Source organism: Pterocles gutturalis, unplaced genomic scaffold, assembly GCF_000699245.1.
Source record: "Pterocles gutturalis isolate BGI_N339 unplaced genomic scaffold, ASM69924v1 scaffold15772, whole genome shotgun sequence".
NCBI lineage: Eukaryota > Metazoa > Chordata > Aves > Pterocliformes > Pteroclidae > Pterocles > Pterocles gutturalis.
In genome coordinates, this window is record NW_010113102.1 from 74,113 (window position 1) to 94,896 (window position 20,784).

General features: G+C 37.9%; 1 protein-coding gene across 1 annotated transcript in view; it reads right to left on the reverse strand.

Annotated features, from left to right (window-relative positions):
- Positions 1-3,354: 3,354 nt before the first annotated feature.
- SNX7 (sorting nexin 7) overlaps positions 3,355-20,784 on the reverse strand; it is a 23,751-nt gene continuing 6,321 nt past the window's right edge. Inside the window, exons 6-8 of the mRNA XM_010074336.1 lie at positions 17,601-17,687; positions 11,947-12,099; positions 3,355-3,747 (exon numbers count right to left, since the gene is read on the reverse strand). Coding sequence (XP_010072638.1) covers positions 3,667-3,747; positions 11,947-12,099; positions 17,601-17,687 — 321 coding nt within the window. The 3' untranslated portion in view covers positions 3,355-3,666. The remainder of the gene's footprint in view (positions 3,748-11,946; positions 12,100-17,600; positions 17,688-20,784) is intronic.

Below are 20,784 nucleotides of genomic sequence, written 5' to 3' on the forward strand. Positions count from 1 at the left end.
GGTGACAGCTCCTCTGTTAGGTAACTGAGAAGCTTTTTGTTCTTGTCATTGTACATGTTTTCAGGCTAACAAGAGAGAGAAATGCATTGTTTACAGGCCCTGGGTGTGAACCACTAACACAAAAAGAGGCAGGGTGCTCACAACAACTGACCTTCTCTTCTGTCTTGGAATGGTTTCCTCTTTATGATCAAGACACAGACCACGATGACTAAACCTTGCAGCCCCATAATCTGTACAGTAACTCGTGACTACCGGCCAGTGGTCTGTCTCTGATGCTGGGCAGAAAAGGCATCACTGTGAAAAATGGAGTTGTTGGGCCAAGAAAACAGCCTTGGTCACATTGTCTCTGACTGCCCAAGGAAGCTGATAAGCTGTGCCAGTTCTGTATTATACAGGTGGTGATTATCTAGATAGGAAACTGCAGGTGCAGTTTGAATTTTCTGTTCTACAGTAAACCACTGATGTTGTTTTTAAAGTGATCTCTCATAAATTTGAGAACAAAAGCCCCACAGAACTGGATGGGAAACTTTATATGCCTCAGAGCTGTTGTTCCATGCTCTCTGCAGCCAGACACACTAAAACATCACACCATTTTTACACTAGTTTCTTTTCTTGAAGATCAGATTTGCCTTTTATGTATTTAATTAATTTCAGTCTGCAAATCTGCAGAAGGAAGTCGAGGCCTCCAGACAGAAGCTCTTAGCTATAGGTACCTGCAAGCTGAATTCCTAGTTAGACTTCTGGCACTTCAGAAATTATTTCAAGTGGTTGGGCTCTAACAAGCTGTACAAAGCTATCTGAAAACAGCATAAAGAAAATCCAGTAAGTATAGGGAGATTGATTTTGCATAATTGAATAGTTTAGGCACTTTCTAAGCATTAGCCTAAGGAAGGTGAGCCTCCATAAAAGAAAAATGTTTGGAAACAGGTCTAAATACACAATAGACTTTCTAAAATTGTAAGTTTCAGAAGTATTTGCACAACACAAAAAGAACAATATTTGACTTTACTTAACAATAGACATGGGTTTGCATAATGATACTGCTACTAGAAAATCAGAAGAATAACAATGTGGTCACAAGAAAGCCTCTATATAACTGATTACTAATGTCTTTCCCCCCATAAGTTGTGGCCTAGTTAAAAGAGGAAAAGAAATTAAAAATGAATTATGAACATAATTAACCACAGCCCACATTTTTACCAAGGATGCAAAAATCTCCAATAGTTTCTGATTTCCAAACACCTCAGAGAGCAGCTTTCTGCTCTGGCAGAACATACAGGTAAAATCAATGGAACACACATTGGCATTCCCCACCTCAGCTAACCAGACATTACCTTTTCTTAGAGAAGCCTAAATTAGAAGCACAGTATTTAATTTTTTGGTTACAGTTAAACATTAATTTCCTTCCAAATAAACCTGTTCAAGCTCTATTCCTTTTGCTTATCTGATATTCAGAGTGTTACTGCTGCCTGTCTTGTTGGAATCCTGTTTATATGACCATACACTACTGAGAGATCAGGAGCTAAAAACGGCAGGCAAAATTCAGTATTAATAAATGCAAATTAATGCTCACTGGGGAAAAGCCAATTCTCCTATATATACACACTGATGGAAATTAAATTATTTAGTAACCTTCAGAATAGCTCTTAATGTTAGCGGACAGTTCTATGGAATGGCAGCTCAGCATTCAGTGGTACTTTAAAAAATAAATTAGAAATTAGTAGGAAAGAATGATAAAAAAATCAAAGCATAATTATGACATCATGTACATTTCTGATGTGCCTGCATTTTGAACATGGGTAGAACTAGAAAATACAGAGAAAAGCAACAACGATGAGCACAGATGTGAGATGCCTTTTGTACAAGATGATATTAAGCTTCGGCTTTTCCTCTTGGAAAAGGGGCAGTGCTTGGAAGACACACAAGAGGTTTGCATATTCTTGAAGTGGCACAGGGAAGACAAATAGGAAGCAACTGTTCATCTCTTCTCACAAATTAAGAGGCAGAGGGCATTACCTGAAATTATTGGGTCCTGAGTTTTCCTGCACATTAAATTGTGGAATCCATTGATATTCCGCATGGTAAATCCTAAAAGTTTAGATGGAAAAAAAGAAAATAAAGGACAGGAAAAGGCATTAAGGGCTATCATGCACATTGATAGAAGCTGTGATGTCAAAAAAAAAAATCATTGGGAAGGATACAATGAGAAAAGAGCATAGTCCAGCCACATTGTTCTTCCACGCCTCCTGCGAGCAGCCGCTGGCAGCACCGCAGGACAAGGCACCGCGTGGCACAGCCCTTTGGCACAGCACCACCTTGCTCCTCACACGGACTCGCCTCTCTGTGAGTTTTCCAGGCTGGGAGAGATGCATGCTTCCTGCAGTATTTAAGAAGCATCTTAACTGCTATTTTAGAGCTGAAAAGAAAAAAAGAGCTGAGCTTTCATTAATACTTCATGGAGGCAGCATGAGAGCAGTCTTCTTTGCATTGCTGAAAAGGCCACACTGGTATTCCAAGTTTCACTTGCAATCTAAATTTCGTAAGATCAGAGCCACAATTGGGCAGGTCCACAGCCACCCAAGAGCTGGGAACCAGCAGCCGTGTGCTGGGGAACTGCCTGCCCATAGCCATTAGGTGACTGACAGGAGCAAGGTCACAAATTCCCACCACAAAAAGCGAAGGGGACGGCTGAAGCCCTGACGTTCTGCAAGGCCAGAGCCACAGTTAAGCTGTCTCCAATTCCTGTACCTCATTCGTTCTGTTTTCAGACTTAGGCTTGCTCAGACAGACCTTAACTGCCAGGGAGAACAACTGCAGGAATTACAAGTGCAGACTGACAGACCTTTTGGGTGGAATAATTCAATGACTGGAACACTTTAATGCATATTGCGTGGGTGAATCAGCCAATCATTCCAATGCAAAACTCTCCTTTCCTTTCTTATTCCTTTCTCTTCCACACTGGCTATCCAAAGAGGGAGGAAGTTAAGGATTACAGGAAGGTCAGCCACAGGAGTAAAAAGTTTGATCCTGCCAACTCTAAAGCTCTTGTGTGCTGCAACTAAAATGTCATATTGAAGATGCTTAATAGACATGTAAATACTGAAAACTGAAAATTGAATTAGCAGTACTTTAAAGCAGCACTAATCTCACAGAACACATCTGGCATCTTTCCATACCATGCTGCCATTGGGTGGCTAGCACAATCTATTAAAATAATCCTGAAGAGTTCCTTGAAGACTACACTAGGTAATTTTACAAGTACAGGAAATTACTCAACAAAGAGAATATAACAAGCATGCAAAAATACAAAAATACTTCTTGAAGACTAACATACAGAATGAAGACAAGCTTTCCTTATTAAACTTTTTATTAAAATGGATCTATTTTTACATATTTAAAATACTTTATATCCAAATTATGCAATATTTATGAAAACAATTGTATGCAAACACTTGCATAAAAATATGTAAAATCACAGCTAAGCAATATATAGCATGTTCCAAAATGTATTTCAGGACTAGAATACCTGAGTTTTCAATAAGCTGGTTTTCTGCATTTCACTGATTTTTAACAGTTAAATTTAATAATGTATCTGATCTCGTATAAAGCACTTCTTTGGTTGGCAGAAACTGCATGGAAAAGGCAGAGATCAAGCAGAAATATTACTCAAGGCCTGTCTTCAGAATCTTCTTCCACATGAAGATCCACTCTTTGAGATGCTAGGAAGGACTCCCATGTAGCAAGGCACTAAAAAAAAAACCAACACAGATACATATGAATATAGCAGATGGATTTCTGTAAAACTGGTAGCCAAGGAGAAAAAAATAATCTAAAAAAAATAGCAGAATACATATAAATTGTCACAAGCTGCTTTTGTGGGACTATGGTAAGAACCAAATATGGTTTCCTAGGCAGCTCAGTGATATGCAAAATATTAGCCAACATGCTGAGTGAGCTGTAAAGGTCACTTTTACATAATGACAAGCGCATAGCGTGAGCATCGTAATTGCATGTGTTAGCATGGAAGATGCTAACATTAATTATGCTCTTCTTTAATCTCTCCCTTTAGTTACAGGCAAAAATCTCTTCCAGATAGAAAGTGCACTGTCAGGCACAGTTCCCTTGTAATCTCTGTGGATTCCTATTGTATACCCACGTTTCTTTCCAAGTTAAATTAAAAGAGGTTTTTTCTAAACACACAGAAAATTCATTTTTCTCCTGAGTAATGGGAAAGAAATGCGACCAGAAAGGCAGGAAGGTGTGGGGGGCGGAAATTGTCATCCTTCCAACAAGTGGCATTTATCTCCTCATGGAAAAATGTATTTATAGTTGTACAAACTACCTTTTTTTTTTTTTTTTTTTTTGATGCACCAAGACTGTAGGCAGTAAAATTAAATTAAAAAAATCCCCAAATGACTTTTGTTCAATTTGGCTTAAATGACTGTTGGCAGCTTGGCAGACCATTGTAAGTCACAGATTAGTGCTGAGTCACGGCAAGGCCATCACTAGGTAACCCATGGTGTGCTGATGCTTGTTACCCAAAGTACCAGGTTTCTACTATTTCAAGTCTGTCATTAGAACAGGCCAGGCAAACTCATAAAATAATTTTATTGCTTTGATGCTACTGAAAAAAAACCCTTAAAATGAAAATGTTCTAATAAAATTTTGACTTACACACTCATACCTGTTGTTCTTGACAAGGCAGCTTATTTACTAGTTACTATACAGAGGTTTTCTTAATGAAGAATCTAGAATATTCACAATAAATAAGTCTTCTGAAATTTCTCAGGAAATACCTTCTTTTATATTAAAACCTGGACAGCATACTTCATCTATCTGAACTTTGAATTAAAGCAGTACCCTGGAAACAGCATAATTTCCTCAGTTAAAGCTTTTGCCATAAACTGTTCAAGCCACAGTAATTTGCTATGCCCAGCTACAATGAAGTATCTAGTATCCATCTCTGATGGCTTAGGAGACATGGGAAATACGCTAGCATTCATGCTGCTTGAACTTACAGCCATCTAACTCTGTCTTATTAGACATTTCTAGTGAATGACTTCAAAACTCTGCTATTAAATATGTAGATTTAATCATATGACATTAAAGAGCCTAGGTCCTGGCGTTATTGCTTATCTATTTGCAAGCAGACGAGTGGGAAGATCTGACAGTCACAAACAATGTTAAACTATAAACTCAAAGAGCAAAATGAAGGAGACGCACAGGATGACCAGAGCTAGGAGAATCCATGATGACATAAGGATGCAGACCAGGGATACCCATAAAATTATGTGTGACAAAATAACAAGAATCAGCAAACAAGAGTCAGCAGTGATTATGCCTCAGAAGACATAAAAAACTAGAAGACATGGGTCTGCAAGATAATGTGAGAGGTTAAAACAGCCAACTGACCTAAGAGATCACAAAGAAAAAAGTATGTGGGAGCTTATTTCTGCACAGGTTTTTGGTCATTATCAGGCATGTCAGAGACTGTTCCTGTTATTCATATATTGTCTCCTAGGCTATGGAAACCATGAATCTACTCCACAAATCTTTCTTTTCTGATCTTGCTGACAAAATCCCCAACGATAACACTCATGTGGAAATCTGCTTTCTTCATTGACTTTTTGGAGAAATGTTATTTTGAAATGGTAAATATAAAATCAGGGAGAAATGGTGAAAATACTGTTAGCATGAACAGTGATCTGCAAGTGTTGCAAACTGATTTCAGACTTAAAAGGTGTTTTTGACCTTTTGTATAAAGCCTTTAAAGTTTGACCATTAGATTCTCCCCTACTTCACATGACACTGTGGCAGCTGAGTCTGTCGGAGATGCATGAGCTGGAAGGTAGCATCTTGGTTTTAAAATGTCAGTGAGGCAGGTGCTAGCAATGTGTCTTCACTGTGGCACTCAGACTCAGACTTCTGTTTGCGAGAGCCCAGCCTGGATAACCATCTTAGAAAGCTGCAAGGCACATCTGTTTTCCTGGGGTTTTTTTCTAGGTGTGGGACAAGAAATGATCACTGTTGAAGAGTCTTTTGTTGGCAATGACTGACATTTTTTTCTGAACCACAGTTCAATTTATATCATGTAATTCCATGTTTTGTCATTCTACAATTTCAGCAATGTGAATTAAAATAGGAATGTAGAAATGGCTCTCTGTTATCTTTGCAACACTGAGCCAAACTGCATGTGCTAAAATGCAGTCACAGGATGTTGCTTAACCATACAGATACAATCTACTGAAGTCTTTCCAGACAAAGATGCAAAGCATTTTTTCAGTTACACAAGTAATTCAGTTTTTAATTTATCCTAGTTTATAAATCCAGAACATATTTTCCAAAATGTAAGAGCAATGGTGGCTCATTTCACTGTCAGACCTCACAGTGCCGCTACAGCTGACAAGTTTTATAATTACCCATACCAAACCAAAACTAGGTCTCTGTGCCTTAGGCTCAAGCTTTTTGTATTGTGAAGCATGAAATACATAAACGACATTTCGTTAGTGATGTATACTTCAACATTATTACAGAATGATTTTACTTCATTCTCCTGGGAGGTTTAAAACAGAGATCTAAATAGAGGATCAGACAGTTTTCACAGAGGAGACAGAAAGGAAAAAAAAAAAAAAGAGGAAAAACCAGACCCAGGAAATTAAATGTGCATGCATAGGATTTAAATTCATAATCCAATTACTTGTAAAAGCCTGGCGGAAGGCATAGAAAAGCCTAAATAGACAAAATGAACTAGCAAGAGCTTAAATAAGGATACTTTATCTAAAATATTTTGATTACTACTGCAGGTCACACATCTATTCTGTGACATCATTTTTAGAAGAAAAAAACAGCAGAAAGGTTTTCGTACAGTACAATTGCATTTTTAACTAAAAAGGAGATATAAAAATAGAGCATGTAGTAGGGATGATAACAGAAGCAGTGTGTCACACACCATATGTGTTTCTGTTCCAGTTCCCTGTTTTTGATGGTTGAAACCTTCAAAATATCATTTATGATGGCATTTTCTGGAGTAGAATCTGAAAGTGAAGTCTTGTGTGTGTCTGAGAGAGAAAAAAAAATACTTAGATGGTTTCTGGGTGCAAGGAAACAAAAACTAGAGTGCACAGAAATAGTGATTCCCACTATAGAAAAATGTCTTCCTAGAAGTATTTTAAATAAATTTTTATGGTTGAAGTGAATAAGGGTTCAAAGAGGGATCCTGGCTTTGAAGCGACAAACTGGCTCAGCCATGTGGGAGCTTTTGAAAATCACATGAAGTTTGTTAGCTAAATTCCCAGGCATTGCTAAGGTAGGATGTGATCAACATGCATGAGCAGCTAACTTTTTGCTATGCGACCAAATGACTAGTTAAATACATCACTACAGAGGCCTCTAGGGCAAACAAGAAATCTCATCTGTTTTTCTACAGCTTATACTAGATAGAGAGGTACATAAGGGCTTTGGAGTTAGAGGCAAGTTGCTGTAGCAGGGAACAACCATTGTTTGCCCTAATGAATCTTTTGGATCAATTTATGCCTGTACAACAATGTAGGTCACAGAAATAAACTAAATTATGCCTGAAATAGTTAAGAAAATCAGGACATTATTTGTATTTTTAAAAGAGTAAGCTGTGTCAATACCAAGAAGAATCTCACTATATCAAAGATAACTTTAGATTTTTATTTGATTAAGCTGCAAAGTTTTAATAGGATTAGTTTGGCAAGATAAAAATAAAATTAGAGGCTATGCTTTAAAACAAAGGCTCATCCATGCACAAGAAAAAACATGTTCTTTCAATGCCAAAACTAATTAAATATCATCCTACATTATAGGGAAAAAAAAAAAAACAACCCACCACAACCTTCCTGCATTTACTAGCGCGCCCCATGAGCAGTGGAAAACCAAACTCTGGTATATTTGCTGGATTTAATGTCTAACTAGTCTTTGGATCGGGCTGCAAAATCTAGCTCCTTATTCCAGTGTTTTTTCTGAAAATAATAGGTTACCAAAGTTCTTTGCTGAGACAAATTGAAGTGTTTCTTTGATGGTGTAAATATCCTAGAGACTAGAGTAAAAAGATGAAGGGAAAAAAAGGAAAGATGTAGTATATTTTTGATTGCTATTGCTCTTTGAAGCCAGAGTTCAACATTGCCTAGTTTGGTTTTACTAATTTGTACCAGGAACACTAGAGACATTCTAGCTAAACGCCAACACCACCACCAATAACTTTGTATCTTGTTTGGTGTTAGTAATGCTGCATCTTTAGGGCTCTGCAGAGTATCTACACCTAACTTAATGACCCATATCCTGGTGACAACTGGCTTTCCCAGCTGTAAGCTCCACCCTGTGGACAGTTTGTCATTCCAACTGTTTGGCAGATACCGCTTCTGAACTAAGGTGTGCTATCTGAGACAATGGTGTCACACCTAAGGCATGGGGGAAAGGAACAAAATAAATGGTATGATGTTAACGCGTGCTTCATTCAAGAACTCTTCTCTGTAAGGCAAACAAATCAATGCTATTTACTTCAGGAACAGGAGGAGAGTTCTGAATATTTAAAAATTAAAACCTTTTCATATTGTTTTAGAAAATCATCCCTATTTTAGCACTTCCAGTAATCATTAATGCAGTATGTTATTGGCTTTAAGCCTTTGTGGAATACAGAAAAACTCTCTTCCAAAAGCAAAGAAAAAGGAGTAGGGAACTTTATGAACTCTTGAGAGCAGCTACAGGAACACCAAGTGATTGGTCAGTCTTGGCTACTAAATTACATTATATTTAAATGTATTGTAACATAGCTTATACACTGTCACAGGAAAGCCTTCCTTCTCATAGGTCTGCACAGGGGCACCTTGTAAATTTGCAACACTGTGCTTTAATTAGTGTCTTTGTTACCACAGCACTGAGAGACACAAAGAGCCTGGCAATTCCACAGCTACAGAAAAAATGCAACACTTATTCAATTATATTAAATGTAGATAGTCAATAGACTGAAAGGCTACAGAAATACTTGAGTTAGTAAATATGGTGAAATATAATTACAGGTAACACTTTAAAGTAGCACTTCATGTAACCTGAATATTAATCCAGCTTAAGGGAGACATATTCTTTTACGCTAGCTAAGTGATGCTTGACAAGTTGACAGCAGAATCCTTGGAAAAATCCAAACAAATGTAAGGTCATACTCTTTCAAGAGGAAATAACATTTTAGAAATTCTAATGTACTTTGACGACCCTGCTATATTGTACTTGATCACTTTGGCTTTAGTTTATACAGTCTTGAAGGACTGGATTCTGTACTACAGAAGCCACCAGAAACCATGAGATGTCTGTCTCTCGTTTCTCTGTAGTTCTCAAAAATGTAAGGGGTTCAGAGAAAGGCCACTAACAAGAATGACTCCTGGTTAGGTTGTGTGTCTGGGAAATCAAGTCAGCAAGAGTGGGGAATACTGAAGAGCACAGTGAAACACTGCTGTAGAGAAAGGAATGGGACACTGCTCAGGGAGGGGCAAGAACAGGCGTTGGACCGGGGTGGGGATGGAGGAAGCTGTGGAAAGGAGGAGAAGCAGGGAATGACTGAGTTAGAAAGCAGGAGATGGACGAAAGAGCTGGGCAACTGAATCATATCCATGGCATCCATGGTGCCTGGAAGCATGTACAGAACATGCTTTGGGAAAAAAACAAAAAAGGCAAGAGCTAAGATGAGGGATACTACAGAAGGAAAAGGCTTAGTAAGCATTAAATGGTGCATCAAAAGCATGAATGAGTAATTTAACTTTGGACGTGTGAGAGAACATTAATGATGAACAAGTGAAAAGCACTGTAACAGAGACTGTGTTTGTGAGTTTAATGAATGAGACTCAAACTATTATCTTTAAGGCAGGTTTCTGTTTTCTAGTGAAAGCATAAAAATCATATTCTGATTCTGAGATTTCCCTCCTGAAGTTTCACTTCTAAATAGTGAAAGCAGATGCTAGGGCTTCTTCTGTTTTCAGGAGTACATTACACACCTGTCGTTTGTGACATAAGGGCCTCTGACAGTAATCACTTCTCCAATAATAATTAACCATCAGCATTAACCACAGGTCTCAAATAAACATGCATATTTTAGATCAAAACTCCCAATCTAAATATTAATTTTGTCACATTCTCTTGAATGTGAAGATTAAGATAATCATTTTCTGATAAAACAGAAAAAAATTGGTAAGCCCTCACTTTGCAAACAAGGAATGATACAGTTAGCAGAATGTTTTCTTGTATTGCAACCGCTGCAGTAAGATAAGGTATTTATTTTTCTGAAATCCAGATCTACTGAGTTATAATAGCAAAAACATTTTATGCAGATTTAAATATTCAAGAAAAGCACCAACAAAGAATAATGTCTCAGTATAAACCAATTTGTCCAGTACTTCAGAGGATATTTAAGAAGAACCACTGGCAGTTACAGAAACAGTTGAACTGTTTTCTGCAGTTTGTGACTTAATAATAGTAATTTCATGTACAGTATGAGCTTTAGCATTCTGAATTAAAATTTTAATTCAGCAAGAAGCATTTCTAGACAGGAAAGAGAACCAAAGAATTATTTTTGGGTTTTAATTTAGATAATCATTCATTAACAAAATATTCCAATATATTTGTCATTGTTTCACCATATGTATTGCTGATATAGAATATAGAAGAAAGCTGTAAATTTATTCATCTCCTTGCCTCCAAGTTGTACCCAGGATAAGGACAAGTATCCATAAGGAATACATAGAAGTCAGAGATCATCAGTAACTGAAGAAAATGTGAGAGGATGCCAAAAGCTTGCTGCCTGATTTCAGAAAATATTTTGATCTTAATATGTAACAACAGATTGTCAATGTCCGTGCATCTCACAGACTGTATGTTAATTAATTAGACTTGATGATCAAGAGCTCTGTCTTTTCAATTATATTTTAACGAAATGATTTGTAAAATAAGGACACTGTCATTGGCTAATGGGCAATCCATAAAAAGTTAAGAATACAGGATTAGAAGTTACAAATACCAACATATACCTGTGCAAATTACTAGTTTATGGTTAATAGATGGTTTCATGTATTACAACTTCTTTCCCAAAATAAGGAGAAATTCTTTAAAAAAAATTCAAGACATTTGCGGTATTTTCAAAATGCGCACTTCAATCACCGTGTTCCCCATGAAGGAACTCCACAGAATGCTGAGCATATTCTGTTGTATATCATCTTCCCGTTCTCTTTCTTAGTATACATTCTTGTAAAAGGGAATACCAAGAATATTAGCCATGGCATTTGAATTGAAAATAAAAATCTAATTTCGATTACTTTTCTTTGTTTCTAAAGTAGTAAGTTTCAATTATAAGAAGATTCAATTTATTAATTGCATACACTTGCAGCATATATATTTTTTAAGAGCACAATAAGCTTATAATATTGACTTCTCAAAACTGCATTGTTCTTCTTTATTCTAGTAAAGTCTGATTATTTCACGAAAGACAATTCCTTAGAGAAATAACAATGAGGACTAACTGAATGTGCTGCCTGAAATGGAATCCCATTTAGAGGTTTTCCTCATAAAAGATCATTTACACAAGTTTGAGCTTTCCAGAGGGCTTCTTCATGAAGTTACAGCAGAAAGTTTCCAAACAGAAAGAAATACAGCAGCTGACATTAAACCAAAAAATATATATTGCAAATTGTTGTGGTTAGTAAAACAAGAGTGCCCTCTGTCGATGATGAATTCAGGATCAACCACTTGGGCACAAATGTAATACGTTTTGCTTGACACGTCAAATTAAGGAAAACTGCCTCCCTCTTCCCACAAAAACTGATTCTGAAGTTAACACAGGTTTGAACTAAAACACAAAAATTTATCTTTACTGACAACCCATGGACTTCTCCACTGAAATAATCAATGAAAAAATAACATTGCTGTGAGAAAGTGTTTTACCTCTTCATAATAATGGAGATTATTCTCAGCCACATTAGTGAACGCTGACCTCATATCACACTGCATGTTTTGCTTCCACCTGTCCCAATCCGCTTTCAGAGCATTATTGGCACATTCGACTTTGTCTTCAAGTTTCCCAATCTCTTCTGAGAACTAAATATGAATTGTAAACATTAAAAAATATTAGTAAAGTCACCGTTTCAAAAAAGATTGAAATCAAGTGATTGTAGTGCAGACAAACAGAACTGCAGAACCAAGGTTGGTATTTAACTTAGCACAGAAAATCATCCCCCAGGGATAAACGTAAATGTTATTCTTAATTAATAACTCAGTACCATTTCTGAAATATTAAGAACAGAAATTCTAGACCGGAATTAAAGTGTTGCTGAAGATATTTTTATTGACTGAGAACTTACAGACTCTGGCACCTCTTCACTAGCACTTGAGAGTGATACATCTGAGAAGGAAAATATAGAGGGCTTTACTGTATAGAGGGCTTTACTGTAGTAGAATCAACTACACAAATTAGATTTGGCCTGAAAAACTGAGAAAACCCTGACAGAGCCTTTGATAACCTCAGGAGAAACAGGAATGGGGAGAAGACAGCAGAAATTAAAAGCACAAACTTTCTGATTTCTTGCCTGTCACCTTGCAATCTTTTGTTTTGGAACTAACCTCTGACCATGTGAGGGAGAGAGAAATACAGAAGCGAGAAAGAAATGAAACCAAAAGCCTTCTGCAGAGAAGAAACTCTTTCACAGCAAATGACGATCAAAAACCTTGCAGGCTACAGACATTATTTTCTTCTCGTTACTGCAGACGCACAAAGTGACTTTCCAGATAATGGGAATGAGTACGTGGACAGAGGCCCCCTCTTTAATGAGTCTTCTAGTCCTCTCAGTAATTTTGTTACCTATTGTCATTTTCTAATCAGCTGTGTCGGTTCTGGCTGGCACCCAGGCACAGAATGAGGTATGTCTTCTGCAGCTACAGTGCAAATTCATCTGCTGGGACTGCACAGCGACTGCAGCAGGAGGAAGGGCAGGCAGAACCACCACCAATAAGGAACATCAAGCAGGAAAAGTTCATCTCATTGCATTGTGTCCATTGAAATTCAGGTCCCATACACCCTCCTCTTCTTCCTTGTATTCTGCTGTCAGGCGAATTGGTTTTTCCGCATATAGCACCCTGTAAAGTTGGATAGCTCCTCGTGCTCTCTGCAGAGCTGGTGCTTTCAGTGATACGAACTTCAGGATTCTAGGTTAACTTCCAGGATTTTCAAGGAATGCTTAGCCTATTGGCAGAATGCAGAAATGTCAAAATTCAGAGCAGGATGTGGAAAGTCTTGGTGTGCAGCCTCCAGCTTGAACCATGCATGGAGGACAGTGTTCCAGTGCAACAGCTGGCAGTGCTGTCGCCATCAGAAAGTAAATAAGCAGCACTGCCCGAAAAGGTCACAGAACTTGAGCCCACCACTTAATTCACAAGCCATGGCTCCCAATTCAGTTTGACATACTGGAATCCTTCAGCTTCTAAAGTAGCCAAAAACTCCGTAGCTAGTAAAATTGAAAATTTCATCTGAATGGATGTTCTCCACATTCCACGATATACAGATGAATAAACATTGTTTTTTAGACTTGATTTCTACACTGATTTTCCTTGCCACACTTCTAGATTAATGAAATACTGGTTATTAATCAAGAACAAAAATGCTAAATATTATTTCTACTTTACTGAAAGCCCAAGTTCAATTATCTAGCCAGACCAGGAATCAAACTATGGACAAGGGTATTTCAACTACCAACGCTGTATTCAATAGGAAAAGGTTAATCCATTTCAATGTGGGGAAATTACCTTTGAAGGAATTCCAGGCAGCTGGATTCGGTACCTCGGGCATGTCACAAGTTAATCACCTTTCCTTCAAATACCATAAATGAATACACACAGAATACTGAAAACAGTGGATATTTTTGGATTATTTAGAATAGGAAAGGTTGTTGTACTCACTTTCTGCTTTTGTAAGAAAAAAGTTCCTAATGGGAATGAGCTAGGCTACACATGTAAAGAACTTCTCTGACTGAGAAGCCCTGGCTGCAGCAGCTTCCCCTTGTCTCGTTCTTCGTATCTTTAACACATTTATTTTACAGTTTGTTTCTCTCTTTGCCTTTTCTAGGAACTACGAGTTTCTTCCACGGTGTAGTCACTATGTGATGTGGACAGGCAGGCTCTGTTCTACATCCCTGCCTGGATATGGGGTTTAAACATCACCTTCTAAAGCCCAAAAGAAACTGTGTGTTGTATCAAGGCTTAAGTTCTCATGGACTTAAGTTCTAAAGACAGCATTATGCCACACTTCATCACCTCAAGTAGAAATGTTTAAGGTCTACTTTTTCAAAACTGAAAAGAACATAAATGCCACCCTCTTCACCTGCTATGACAGCAGAATTTGAAGAAGAATGGCTTGGTCTCAACAAAAACATCTACCTAGTGTGATCCTCATTTACAAGGTGTAAATTGTTACTATTATCCTGCAAATTAAATACGATTCTGAATCCATTTTCTTACATTGATCTCACCGAGGCAGCTAGTGTGATAAATTAAATCTCCCATCAGTGATCCCCAGGACAGCACAGTGCTGATCAGACATCGGACCACGGGACAGGAAGGCGGGAGCCAAACACTGCTAGGGCAAATTGCTGCCAGACGTGAACAGTGCGACCTGTAGCCAAAGAGACTTGGCCCGATATCCAAACTGCCTGGTAAGTGACACCGCATTTTACACTATCTCACTATGCAAAATAGCATGAATTTCTATCTGCTACATGAATTAATCCTACACCTTGGTGACACTAAACCCTTTTAGCCTGGAGTTAAAACAAGATAGATTCAGAATGTGATAGATTCAGAATTTCATCTCTTTACTACTCAGTTTCAAGCCTGAACACTAGAATCCTTAAGTTAGCATTTAATGCTTATCTGGTTCTGTCAGAACACATTACACCAACCTTTTGTCAGAATTATTTTGAGCACTAGTGTCAGTACCAAAGCTGCTGAAAGCTCCCAAACCACAGAGAGATGCACAGCATTGCTGTGTATGCCCCCAGAATGGAGCGTGGGAGCGATGAAGCCACAAACTCCACAGCCAGAGATCTGGAGGTAAGAAAGGTCTTGATAAGCATGAAGACACCAAAGTCCTCCCAAATATCTGTCAGAACCTGCATCCAAAATCACAGTTTTCAGAGCTTCCATACCCTGAACAACAGCCTCCTTCATGGACTAAATTTTGGAGTGGGAGACAAGGTTTTGGCTTTTTAGCGGCACCACAAGCAATTTTATAAAAGCCCCGTGGCAGAAGCACAGCTCAAAAAAATATTTTTGCCCAGCCAATGAGCCTGACATCTCGTAAGGTTTAATTTGCAATTCTAGCCTATTTCAGCTGCACTGACCTTGGGGATGTTTTGTATTCTCCTGCTGTATAACCACCTGTTCGTTAAATCCTTTAGTGTTTGCTGTGACCAATGCTAAAGATCTCACAGCCTTTTATCAGCTCTAATGACAGTCTGAGATTCCTTATCTGTGGTGGAAATGTACTTCAAATGAGATTAGGGTTCATGTCACTCATTGTCAGCAGAATTTCTGGCTACTAGATTGCACTGACAAGTTCAATCTGACATCTATGAGATCATTAGAAGCTACATAAATTCTGTTTAGGAATAAAAATGTGCAAATACAGTCAAAGTCAGTGTTTGACACCAATTCCAGTAACAGTACCTGTGTTATGACCACCTTTTATTTTGAAATAAATCTGGTTAGAAATGTCAGCGAAATATTTCAACACATATTAACAATTAAAACAATAATCAAAAACTGATTAAGAAAACAGTTAAAGGTTACTTGAATGGTCAAAAATAGCAGTACGCCATTCTCTGTGGCCAAACTGTCATTAATAGAAAAAGCCTTTAACTTCTAATTAAGAAAAAGTTTTCAGGATACAGCTGCCACTCAATTAGAGAACACAGGATTTTATTATCAGATTAGACCAACAGACATCTGTTTTATTGCTCTTGAGAGACTGCAAGGAGAATCAGGCTCTCAGAAACAGGATTTTTTTAAGTTATTAAATAGGGGGATTTGAAAGAGAAAGCAAAGATCTGAACACCCAGGTAATCACACAGTCCAAAGGCTTTTACCAAAACTTAAACATAGTTTTGGAAACACAGAAACAGTGAAAAAAAAACCAGGATGTGCAAAATGATCTCAAAATTTTACTGCAAGCAAGCACAAACATCTCATTATGGAGTAAACAACTATCAATATCAAATCAACATGGTGTGATCAATACTACGCTAAACAGAAAAATATTATTTTCTGTCTGTAACAGTTCAGGAAAAGAGAGTGCGGGCACCTTGTCTGACGACTCCATCAGATTATAACAGAAATACATTCGGAAAAGACCACGTCCTGCCAGGCAATATTCCCTTCCCTACGGTGGAGAGCAATAAGACTAGCTGCTAAACGAGCTGTATGGAATCGCAATTCATTGCTGAATCACTCTGTGAAAATGCAACTGTTTTTAGGAGGCTGCCAACAAGCCATACAAATGGGAAGTACTGATTAAAAGGGATGCAGCATTGGAAAGTTGACATAACTAGTTGCATGCAAATAACTTATGCAGTGACATATAACACTCCGTTCTGCCAAGTTATTTACTGTCCCACTGCTGTATACAGAGGCAGATTGTTACAAAATATACCATAGTCATCGTAGATATCAGACAGTGGTAATATATTCTTATTTATTCAGCTCAGTGCCAAGTAATCAAATAAAAATATGCATTTCAAGTGCCAAAAACTATCTAAACAGCTCATCTTTACATGAAAGCTAATTATGACAACCCTAATAAAAAGTATCTGAAATGTCAAGGACTTTCTCCTTTGATGTACTAGAAAGTTACAGTGATTATTATTTAGTCATTTTTATTTATTATTTACACTGTATAACACTTTTGTGTTAACACTGTGCTAAAAAGACATTATTTAGGCTGGAGAGTTAAAGAATCAAAAATTTTAAAATCAAAACTCATCCCAGAAGTTCCTTTTAATCAGCCCACTGAGCCTTGCCGATGGGTCTGGGGATGCGTGCCCCCATGGGCTACCAGTTACGGTCTAAATCCACTAGAATGAATGAAGGTGTCATACTGGAAGTGGAAGTAATAAGACAGAAACCTGAAAGAATGGAATCCAGAACTTTTTATTTTAAGTACGTAACTTCCTCTCCCTCGCCTACATCAATGGAGCAGCAGCTACAAAAGCACTGCAGCAAATCTTACTTTCTTTTAAGTCCCGGTGTGGAAGTAAATAGAAATGCTAAAGATAAGCTGTGGTACAGTCTGTGTTGACAAAACACAGTGGTCACCCATTATTGCCAGTCCTTCGCTCCAGCAGCCCAGCTACTGAAGTTTTGCATCTTTCTCATGATTGCCTTTGCCTGGCATGTACAGCTACAAAGACCAAACCTTTTCAGAATAAGTATGAGAATTATAGAGATACCATCCAGTTACAAAGCATGGCTTAAGAGGTCACGCTTTCTTCAGGGGATCATCTTTTGCAGTTAGAATAAGACCTGGAAGATTTCAGCTTTCTGTACATACTCACCAGATCCTTTTCTGTCTTTTTATTGGCTAAAGCATCAACTTTGGAGTCGAGCTCGCCTTGAATTTGGTCTCTCCTTTTCAAAACGCCCTTAATATAGAAGGGAAAAAAAAGGAAGTAAATGGCACCAAGTTTTAGCCATCCATTCAGAAAACCATCAGACAATTTGGCTATTTAATAAATTAAGAAAGATCACAGAATGATGCCATTTAACAATTTTGACATGATACATGTACTTTCCTCAAAAAAAATCTTAAAATCATGTAGTGGAGACTTATTTTTCAATATCTGTATTTTATCTTCTGTGTTTTTCAAGAATCTTAGTAAATCCAAAATCAGTGCCATCAGAACCTGCCATACACAGCATCATTGCTAGCTGTATGAGAAAAACTGCAACAGCCCTTTACTTTTAGTATCAGCTCAACTTACTACATATTCATTTTTTAGAACAGAAACATAAGTTTGCCAAATCTCATGAACAAAAGTATCTTCTCTGAGTAAAAGTTACAATATAAAGTAGAATGACTAAAAATGGTATACCAGGCATTATTGAAATTGTGACTTTAACCTTCAATATTATTTTGTAAGTGTCAAACACAGTTCAGTAAAATCAGATAAAATTAAAATTATAGATGTTCTAACATTGATATATGTGCTTATTTTCAGCATATGTAATTATTTCCTTTAAAACTCTCTTATCAGGTATTGGCTTTTTAGCATAATGTCAAAAAATAATTAGAAAGGGGAAGGAATGTTTTTTGTTAAACTACAAAACAGGAACAGTATTACATATTAAATTTTCATTTCTGATGTTCGTTTGCTCGGTGACCTTGAGGAAGCCTTGCAAATTTCTCTTTGCCTTAGTTTCCTCATCTGTAAAAGCACAATCAGTTCTGTGTATCTCGCAGAAACATTTCAAGTCTTTACTCTTTTTTTTAAAAAGCCAGAAGCAGGACATTTATAATTACAAATCTCAAAACCTTCTTTTGCATTACCTTGCCACAACTGGTTTTACTGCTTCTTCTGTGTATACTAAAGAGATTTTCAGTATTCACCTCTAGCATAGGGCATGTTGAAACAGCCCAGAGCACAAGCAGCTCTGCCTTCTCTAGCTGTCTTATTTTACTGAGTTCTCTCTGAAATTTTGTCACTTTAACAAACACAATAGAATAATTTAGGAGGTTAATTTTCAAATAATTTTTCAATGTTTCTTTCTGAACAGGTACTCAATAGAAAAATTCAGTAAACGTGACTTTGGACAATTCTGAGTAACAGATTAGCAATACATACTAATGCTTATAAATCTATGTTTCAATAGCTCAGAATATATTTGGTTAGATAAATAAAGGAAATATTTAGCTGTAACCATAGAAAAAAAACCAAATATGTCTGGAACAGCTTTCCTTCATATTGCAAATGCTTTCTCTTCTTTATTGGCTTTTTTTTTTTCTTTGCTTCTTTTAAAATTGTTTTAATTATACTCCTTAAATTAGAAGATAAAAACAATTATTTTAAATTAATGTGCTAAAACTACAGACAAGTACTGACTTCTAATGGCAAACAGAGACACTGTGGTTTTTTGTTGTTTTTTTTTTACAATTTTTTGGTGTAATATTTAATGGTACCCTGCCACAAAACCCTCAAGTAATTGTGTGTGGATCCATAACCAATTTATTGTGGCAGTTTGTACCCTGAGGCACAGCAGTGCTCTGCTCTCCCCAGATTTGTTCTGCAAGTCAGTTAGGAAGGAGCTAGTCCAGATGTAAATATTTTAGCTATGAATTCATCTCTCTCCCCAGTTTAAGGCTGAACTCACAACGCTGGAAAATACAAAGATTGTATTGTATTGACCACACCTTCTCCTGCACATTTGTGCACGATCTCGGCAGCACAGCACAAAGGTCCCTGTGATGAAGGGTTACACACACCTCTGAGAGCAGGTTTTACTAGCGTGGGACTGCCCCTATTGTATTATTACGGTGGCTAGTAGTTCCCTCTCCAAACTGCAGGAGGGAAGTAAGCTGTAGGACAAATAAAAATCCATGGTGAATGAAAGGAAAGGAACGGTTGTTGAACAGGAATGAGGTAGAGGAGGAAGATTTTCCCCCAGACAGGACCTCACTGCAGCCTAATGCTGTGCTACAAGTGTAGCACCAAGTACACTCAAGCAACAACAAAAAAAAATCAATGGGCAATAGCAACTTGTAAGGTGTGCATGAAGAGCCAGGTAGTCACTCCGGGGTTTGTCCACAGAACCCTCCCTGTGCTCTGAACAAAAGAGAACACCTGCGAGAGGGTGAGCCGGGCTGCGCACGGGAAGGCAAGGGGCAGGCTGCATCTCTTCAATTGCATGAAGGCTGGGATGGCTCACGGGTAACAGACATAGAAGTTATTTATTAAATAAAAATGGAAGTGGGGAGATGAGGATGACCTGCAATTTGCCAGGACAGCAATCTCCTCAGACCTTTAAGGAAAGCAGTACCTGCCTCCATCTACCTGCACGTACGTGTCAATAATGAGGGCTGTGAGATACAGGACATTGCATATCTCCCCTCTTCCAGTGAAGCTAGTTTTAAAGACAGCAGTCATTGCAGCAGTAATTCTTAACCTCTTGGTAGCTACACCTCACTGAGAAACTGGCAATGCTCTGCACAGTGCCAGCAAAGGCTGAGTTAACTTGGGTCTCGCTCTGCTGATGGCCTTTAACACACTTGCAGCCCCTGCTCGCAAAGCACTGCAATAGGAGCTGGGCTTCCAGCAGAGAGGCAGGAACAGATACCACAGCTTGCATTGCTCAAAACCTAGACAGAGTGGTTTGTACACATTTTCTGCTTTCTGGAGGCAGCAGAGTGGGAATTACGACATGCTGAATTCAGTTACTTAATTATGTTGATTATCCATCAGCACTGAGTTAATCAATTCTAAAGTCTGATTTTTCACATTCTCTCCAAGTGTAAGAAAAATATGTACATAAAGGGAACTGAGAGCATCAGCTTATGGCAAAGACTAACACGTGGTTATATAATTGTACAGGGACTGGAAGTTCCCTGCTATTCTGGAAAAAGAAAACATACTTTAGGAACATCTCGAAAGGGAAAAACCTCTCCACTCCTTTTCCCCCACACAATCTGTTACTCGACAAGTTTGTATTTCAGTGGTGTCAGAGGAGGTCTTTCTCAGCCGCTCT